Source organism: Cololabis saira, chromosome 1 (genome assembly GCF_033807715.1).
Source record: "Cololabis saira isolate AMF1-May2022 chromosome 1, fColSai1.1, whole genome shotgun sequence".
NCBI classification, from domain to species: domain Eukaryota; kingdom Metazoa; phylum Chordata; class Actinopteri; order Beloniformes; family Belonidae; genus Cololabis; species Cololabis saira.
In genome coordinates, this window is record NC_084587.1 from 18,681,032 (window position 1) to 18,690,175 (window position 9,144).

The 9,144-nt window shown below is 38.9% G+C and overlaps 1 protein-coding gene across 1 annotated transcript; it reads right to left on the bottom strand.

The window, feature by feature from the left end:
* Positions 1–884: 884 nt before the first annotated feature.
* Positions 885–8,426, bottom strand: rnaseh2a (ribonuclease H2, subunit A). Its single transcript, XM_061730369.1, has 9 exons — positions 8,350–8,426; positions 8,026–8,161; positions 7,106–7,177; positions 3,868–3,994; positions 3,698–3,785; positions 2,160–2,297; positions 1,625–1,712; positions 1,378–1,501; positions 885–1,138 (listed from the first exon to the last, which is right to left on the bottom strand). The coding sequence occupies exons 2-9, from the start codon at positions 8,150–8,152 to the stop codon at positions 976–978; spliced, it is 927 nt and encodes a 308-aa protein (XP_061586353.1). The 5' UTR covers positions 8,153–8,161; positions 8,350–8,426; the 3' UTR covers positions 885–975.
* Between the last annotated feature and the right edge of the window lie 718 nt (positions 8,427–9,144).

A 9,144-nucleotide genomic window follows, 5' to 3' on the forward strand; every position in this document is an offset into this window, starting at 1 on the left:
AGTTTAATTTAGATCTTTAATATGAAAAAAAAAAAAAAATACAAAAAATGCATTGTATTCAGAGAGCAATCAACATTTGAGGGCTTTTCTGGTGTTGATGGACTAATTAGTTTAAAAGATGCCACACTGAGACACTAAAAGCAGCACAAAGGATTTACTCCTTTTTCGGTCGGACTCCTGTTTTCTTTCTATGCTGTTGAGACTCTTAGTCGCCTCTGTCCTGATGTTGTCGGGAGCTTTGAGAGCTTGTTTCATCATTCAGAGACTGAAAGGAGGAACAGAAGACTGTGAGAACTTAACTAGACCTCTTAAAAGTCATCAAATATCCCTTTAAGTGAAATTAAAACTGATACTTCAACTTGTTTTAAAGTTTGGCTTCGGTATCTGCGCTGCTCTGCCGAATCCTGCAGCCAGAAAATGGTAACACTAGTTAACATTTTTCTTTCATTATTACTTAAAACTCATTACTCTCTTTAAGTGAGACTGAAGTGGACTGGTTCAAATTACAATGAACTGCTACTTTCATACGATACAAAACAGAAGCTGCCTACACCAGATCTAAAGTATGATGTTTATCATTGGATGTATTATATCCTTTTAAAATAAAGTTGTTGTTTTTTCTTTTAAATACTTAACTTTATTGATTTAGACAAAGTTTCAGTTGAACTGTGTTCAAGTTGGGTTGTGATGAGTGTAAAGCTTGTAATTGCGTCATGCTGCCATTAGGGGGCAGTATTGAAATTAAAGACTGTAAAACCATCTGCCCCCACTCTCGTGCTTCCTTCAAACGTTGTGTGGAAAAAGGACTCTTAAACAAAAACACAAGCTTTAAACATAATTTTTATGTATAAAAAAAAGTTTACAAACGAATAGACAAACTGTGATTGCATTTTTGAAACAAAATGTCCTAAGCCGTTTGTGTAGAAACAGCACACAAAGACTTTACGGTTTGTACCTGCGCTTACTAAAGCGTCCTCAGAGGCTGTCGAGACTCTTCAGCCGCCGCTCGGTGAAGAACCGGTGGCTCTCCTGGGCCGTATTCTGCTCATTACTTCCAGCTGATGCGCTGAAGTAAGACAGCATGGACTTGTTCTTCTGCCGCTGCGCTGCCTTCTCCCCGTCCTCCTCGTCGTCATCCCTGAGGACAGAGTCAGCGAGTTTGAACTTGTCTGCTGAAGTTAAATGATTTCCACAGACATTAAGTGTAATTTGGAAGACAAAGGAACTGTTGTTTTCAAACAAATGAAAGTATTTTTGTCTAAAACATGCACAAATGCTATTTTAAATGCACTTTCAAAAAGGTAAAAGGATGGAAATGCACGTTTGGAGAAAATTTTGAGCTCTTCTTCTGCTTTTTTAAAATCTGAGGCACTTTACCAGTGGACAGCCACGGCCTTGCTCTCCATCAGGGTTTGGGCAGTGCTCCAGCTGAATCGGACAAACTGAGGGTAGCCAAACACGGGGTCTAGGTACTTGAGCAGCCAAGCTTTCGTCTTGGGATCTGGAAAACGCAAGTGTCCTAATTACAAATTAACTACATGGTAAATAAAATGTAAGAAATAATTTTCTCTAACAGTGAAATCTTTCAAAGAACTAAGGTTTAAGGTGCGTGGCTTGCTGCTACCGTTAGGGTATCCTGATCCGTAGTTCGCATCCACCTCCCCCAGGTCTTCAGTGAAGTTCCAGCCTTTGACAACACGATCCCTGGCAACCTGAGAAACCAGCAAACAACACCGGGACGCTCACGTCTGATTGTAAATATAAACATTAGGCAAAGAAAAGCAGGAAAGCAGACAGATGTGAAGATGGTGATGTAAATAGCTGACACCTCGTCAGGGCAACTTAAAACTCATGCTACAACTTTTTACTATGACGTAAAGTTGAAATGTGGGCATCGCTCTCCTCCCGTGTCGAAGCTACAACGGCAATCTGTGCTAAAGTCACCTTTACAGCGAGACAACATGATGATAAAACGCCAAAAGTTGAGTTTTGTCTGCTGCACGTCCACATCTTATGGTTAAAGACCTGTTATCTGTCCCATTATAGTGAAGCAAACTGTAATTCATTTGCAGCTGAAGAGAATGAACATAAGAAAAGGGAGAGAGGGGAGAGAGAAAAAATAAATAAATAAATAACCACAGATTCGCACAGATCCAAACCTTTGCGCAGATGCTCGCCGCGCTGACGACGGGAAACAGGGAGTCAGCTTTCGGCCTCACAGTCACCTCCACGCCCGGGAACCGCTGCGATAGTTTCTGCTCGTACTTCTCTGCGGGGCCCACGGTGTCGACGAAAACCTGCAGAGAAGCAAAGAAAAAAAAGACAGGGGAAGAGGTGATGGAAGGAGAAAGGAAGGATGAGGGAAGGTTAAGATGAAAAAAGCTGCAAAACCATGGCAGTATTTACGACTTTGGCTAAAATATTGGAGTTCATTTTGCTTTTTTAACCAATTCAATTCAATTTTATTTATATAGCGTCTATTACATCAGAAGTTGTCTCTAGGCGTTTTCCAGCGACCCCGAGCATTTATTACATAAACACTGTATGTAATCGCTTACATCTTATGCAAGCTGTGTCCATATGATAAGATGAAACTATTTAAAAGTAACAAACGATCTTAAATAAACATTTCATAGATATAATTCAAAATTAAATTTAGTGAATTAAAAAATAAATAAATAAAATGATAAACACTTGAAAGGATACAGACCTCCGTCTCGGTGTTTGTACCAAAAGGACGCAATAGTTTTGTCCTGATTTAGTTACAGACACAAATACGACCAACAACGTTGTGAAAATGGAAAATGCTTGTTCTATATTAAGATAGTTCATGATGCTCAATATCAGTGACAAGAGCTACACTGGCCGTCCAAAAAATAAATAAAAGTCACCACCTGGATCTCACAGAGCAAACAGGTATGAGCCTCCCTTCAGATAATTACTGCATGGAGGACTTTTTTTTTTAAGCTTGCAAAAGGTTAAATCAACTAACTGATGCAGTGAGTAGCTTCTCGTCCCTTAACTAATCATGTCAGACACCCTGTGATCGTGAAAGAGATGTGAATGTTTCTGATGGGTCACAACAGTGGCATCAAGGAAGGAAAACATCTAAGGAGATTGATTAAACTAATAAAGCTGGGTTAAGAACTGTTCAACACATTATTAAAAACTGGAAGCCATCATCTTCCAAGAGGAAATGTGTTTAAAAGAAAAACTAAAATTTAAATCATTTAAATGCAAATCATTTACAAAAACAACAGTAGAACTCACAGCTCTGTTTAAAAGTGGGAGAAAGAATTTCCACAAAACTACGTGAAAGAAACACAAGATACCGAGACTAAACAACTGTGTAGCCCAAAGAAAACCACTTATCAGTGAGAATAATTGGAAAAAAAGGCCTCAATTTGCTAGGGAGCATAAAGATTTGACCCTGGAGCAGTGGTCATGTGGTGTGAGGAGTCCAGATTTACCCAGAGTTCCAGAGTGATAAATACACCAGGGTAAGAGGAGAGGCTGATGAAGTGATCCTCCCATCATGCCTAGTGCCTACTGTACAAACCTGCCCGGGCTGCTCTGACGTTCAACGTTTAACAATGTTATGAGGTCAGCTGACTAACCAATTACAGTGAATGAGGTCATTCCATCAATGATAGGCAACTTTGGTTGATTTATAGTATTGTAAAATGTTTTTACGTACCTCTTTTAGCTGTACTCCATTGTCCAGGGCATACTGTATTAGATCGATGGCTGTGTCGTGTGAAAGGGCATTGAGGTTGTATTTTGTCCTTGATACGAAGATAAAAGGATCACATTAGTGTACGGATGAACACGTCACGAACATCCACACGTGTGACATCCGTCTCCTACCGTTGTAACATGCTGGTGGAGATGGTGTTGGGCGAGAGAACCTGCAGCGCCCAGCCCACAAAGCTTTTGGCTTCATCTAGTTTTTGGAAAAGATTCTCTCTCTCCGTCTCCGTCAGCGTCTTTGAATCTGATGAGAGGAAAAACCAAAACTAGTGATGCATCGAATGTTCGGTAACTGAAATTATTCGGCCGAAAATAGCAAAAAGACACTTGGTGTTCGGTGGAATAAGTGGGGAGAAAACCGAACAATTAATAACGGCATGTTTAGATGACGCAATCAAACAGCGAACAGCGTGGAGTGAGCGGCGTGTGGTGTTAAATGCAGCAAACATGTCAGCATGTCAGCTCATTACTTGGATGTGGGGAAAAAGCAGAGGACACGAGAAATGATCCAGGCTGAGTTGGATTTGGGAAACCGCTTGGTGATGGAGACGGTCACGGGACGCACAGCACAGGAGATCGGGGAGAACGCACAGAGAAAAGGGCCCGTACTGCAGATGCGGTGCTCCTCACTGTCTGATATGTTTGACGAGATCCTCCAAGAAAATAACCCAGATTTTTACAATTATTATACAAGGCTTCAAATTGCGGAGATTAATTGGATTTGAACGGAGAAAATGAAAAAGGATTATGAGAAAAAATACAATAAGTACAGTAAGACAAATTGTGACTGGCGGGTATTTCACTGCACATTCGTTTGATTTATGCAATGGTGAAAAAATTGGCAAAAAAATGAAAAACTGCAAAGAACCATTGTTCGGTATTATTCGGTATTATTCGGCCAAGTGTTTATTATTATTTTCGGTTTCGGCCACAAATTTTCATTTCGGTGCATCACTAAAGAAAACCGATATACTATCAAAACTTTTTCTCAAACTGTTGTAAAGTTGTGCATGTAGAGGACAGGTATGGTTGAAATCTCCAGGAATCACTGGGTGCGGTGGAAGGGGGCGTTACTTGTTGCCTAGCAACAGTTGAAGTGGCCTTTCCCAAAACCATAACACAAGTTAAAACCACAGCCTGAACTATTGAGGTAACCTGCATCGTACTGTTATTGTGAAGCAACACAGCTGTTTCCACAAAACTAAATTTACCAAAACGTGTTATTTTTTATTTAACCTTTCTTTTACTAGCTAAGTCAGTTGAGAAAAGTTTCCTCATTTACAACGACGACCTGGGCAAGAGGCAGCACGAAGAGTCAAGCACATAGAATCACAGTGAAACAAACAATCAAACACGATATATAAAAAACACATAACAAAAATATGAATAAAAAGGTGATAGCGCTGGTCTGGAAGAGTTACAAACATCTGCAATGATCACAGATGAATGTTGGGAGTGTATGTTTGAAGGAGGAGAATGGGATGAATGTGTGAAGTTTGAGTGTTTGCTGAAGATGATTCCATTCACTAGCAGCAGCGAACTGACATGAATTATGGCCAAAGGAGGTAATTAGTTAATGTAACTGCTTGAACGTAGGTTCCGATTCCTGACGTTGATATTAAGAAGTGAGCCAGGATATGAAGGGGTTTTTCCAGTGATGGTTGCAGATGAATTGATACCAGTGGATCAGTCTACAGGAGGGAAGTGAAGGCCAGTTGACAGTCGAGGTTACAGTGATGGGTATTAAAAGGAGCACCTGTAACAAAGCGGGTAGATGTGGTAGATGACGTCAAGTTTATTGAGAAGGGTTTTGGAGGCAGACATATATACTTTATCACCGTAATCTAGAATTAGGAGGATTGTCCTTTTGACCAGAGCATGCTTTGCAGAGTGGGTGAAGGATGCTTTATTGCGGAACATAAAAACAATTCTAGCTAGATCTGACTTTAGAAAGTAGTGCATTAATATGGACGTCAAAACAGAGTGAACCGTTGAGCCGAATACCCAGATATTTATAGGAATTGACAAATTGGATTATTAGAGAATGCAGTCTTTCTAGATTACAAACACCAGGAAACGGGACCACATTACACCAGTCATGACATCGCTACACTGGCTTCCACTGAGTCCAAGCATAGAGTTTAAAATCTTACTGCTAGTCTACAAAGCACTGAATGGTGTTGGACCAAAATACATGGTTGATCTGTTAGTTCCTATGAAGCTCCCAGACCCCTGAGGTTCATCTGGATCTGGTTTGTTGTGGTTCAAGAACCAGAACCAAGCAAGGTGAGGCAGTTCAGTTATTCTGCTCCTCACCGGTGGAACAAACTTCCTGTAGACCTGAGGTCTGCTCCAACTGTCAGCTCCTTTAAATCAGGGTTAAAAACATTACTGTTTACTGAAGCGTACTCCTAAATTAAATACTTACCTGCTGTACTCTACTGCCCTTATTTTTAACAGCTTGTGCTTTTTATTATTTTACCTCTTTTCTTATCATTTTACTTGTTATTTACCGTTTAATTGCGACTTGTCGCTTTTAATGTTGATGTAAAGCACTTTGAATAACCTTGTGTTGAATTGTGCTATACAAATAAACTTGCCTTGCCTAGATGAATATACTTAGGTATAGGTGATATTCATACTCATTGATTGATCCCTATTTATCTTACTGTGTGGAATTGTGGGGATCCACCTTTAAAAAACACCTTAAATTCAATAATAAAACTGCAAAAACGAGCCATACGTATCAATAAGGCTGATTATTACGCTCACACAGAGCCACTTTTTCTAAATTCTCATGTTATTAAATTGTATGATTTGTTTTATTATAAAATCATGCAAATTATGTTCAGAGCAAAATCAAAAATGCTCCCTGACTCAATACAGTTGAGAGTTTTTTTTCAATTCAGGGGGACTCTGTATAATCTTAGAGGTGTCTGCAATTTTACTGTACAAAAAGCTAAAAAAACTTATGAAAAGGAGATGTGTCTCAATTATTGGAGTTAAATTCTGGAATGATGCTAACATAAATTTAAAAAAATGTCATTCTCTTTTGGTTTTTAAAGCTATTTTTTTAAGCTTATAATTGCGATTGACTATCTGTTAATGTTTCTTTGCTTTTCTGTTGTTTCTTTGCTTTTCTATTGTCTCTTTGGTTTTCTGGAGGTTGGTTGCAAAAAAAAAAGAAAGTTGGTAATATAGGATAGGCTTTTATAAGCAGTTTGCTTCTGCCTAGGCCTTTTCAGTCTTTGTTCAACACATGATTATTGGTTTTGTGTTAAATGTCAATGCTGTGCACAATGTTTGGATAAACTGTATTCATTCATTCATTCATTCATTCATTCATTCATATTACCTGCTACTTTCAAGTCCTTCAGCGCCTCCTTTTTAGAAACTGGGCAGAAACATATCCCATAAACCATGGGCCCTGAATCACAGACAGGATGGATGGATGTCAGTGCACATACTGCAGAGGTAAATTTAATACACTTATGCACAGTACTCGAGTTGTAAAAAAAATAAATCAGGGGGGATGGTGGATTTTATCATATGGGAACAGATCATTTGTGCCGATTACAAATAATATAATATAATATATTACAAATAATAGTACTGACCAAAACACCTGCAGAAATACTGCAGGAATGACATAGCAGCAGTTAAATGCAGCCTTCTGTAAGCTTTAAATATCCACTGCTTACATCTAATACGTCAAAACACAACAATAAAGAACTGTTTTCTGAACTTATCAATATGACTCTGTCCTTCACAGGATAAGTAAAATGGATCACTGCAAAAACTCTAAATCTTAACAAGTATATTTGTCTTATTTCTAGTTAAAATGTCTCATTTTAGTAAAAAAAAAAATCTCATTACACTTAAAACAAGACTCATCACTGGAAAAAACAACAATTTTCACCTGTTTCAAGTAGATTTGCACTTAAAATAAGTAGAAAAATCTGCCAGTGGAACAAGATTTTTTTGCTTGTAATGAGAAGATAAATCTTGACCCAATGGCAGATTTTTCTACTTATTTCAAGTGAAATTTTACTTGAAACAGGTGAAAATTGTCAAATAAGTTATTTTTCTGGTGATGACTCTAAATGTTGAAATAGCAGTAAAACCACATTCATTGATGGAATGACATAAGGGATGGAAAGGGGGGATGGCAGTTTTACAGGGGGGATGATTTGGACCGTTTTTATTTCAGGGGGGGATGCCTCATCTCGACTCGAGTACTGTTAATGCAGGTCTTGTTTTCCAGATTAAACTTACCCAGCACGGGTCCTCTGCCTGCTTCATCCACCCCCAGACAGCAGTCCTCTGTCCGGCAGGCTTCAGGGATCTCCGACACCAGCCGGCAGCTCACGCTGTTGTCACTCTCAAAAGGGCCAAGGTCCATGACTGCTGGCTGGAAGGACAGCAATTATTATCAAACCTGGTGCAGTTTTCGCACAGGTCTGCATTATCATCGCTACACCCCCATGCGTAAACAAACGAAGCTCTTAAAAAAAACTGTCTTGCGTTTTAAATTATTAACTCGGTTGATAATACAAGATTTGCAAAGCTCATGGTAAAACTTAAAAGGGCATTTGTAACCTGTTGGTGAGACTTTAAACGCTGACGGTGTGTTGATGATTTTCGTTTCCTGCAGATTTGGCGCCTGCACTGTGACGTTTTCTTCTTCGCTGAACTTTCAGCGGCAGCTTCGACGTCTTTACAGCCGCGTCTGCTCTGCGCCTGCGCCGCCTGTCGGCCTGGAGGCTGAACTGAAACTATGGCGCTGCCGAAAGTAGTATGCAGAGTTTAAAAATTTTAAATAAGACAAGGTTTTTAATTTAAACACCCATGATGTGTGTTATCTAATTGTGTATATTTTAATAAAAGTATTCATCGATTTTAAAAAGTATGAACACTCAACATACATAGAAAAACAATTTAGAAAAACCGATAACAAAAGGTTATCTGCCTTGAAGAAGGCCTACATGGCCGAAACATGTTGGCATTTTTTAACTTTTACTTAGCCATGATTCAATAAAGATTTTTTATATTTTTCTAACTTCTTGAGTGCCTCGGTTTTTCTAAATTGTTTTTCAATCTTTTGGATCCCCATGCCGAAGAGCACCTGAAGTATACTTTTCATACACCCAGCAGCACTCCATGCGTTTGTAGTTATACTCAACATACATAGTCTAAGGGCTAAGACAGTCAATCAGTTCAGTTCAATATGATCCGTCTGCTTAAAGGATTTTTTTATTTTGTTTTTCATACCAATAATTTTACTTCTAATGAAAGTCAGTTAAAGTCAAGTATATGTATAAATAGGTGCCCTGAAAATAAGATTAACAATCATGCAAGTATTTTGTATTTAAAGGGTTTTGGACCGGTGATACA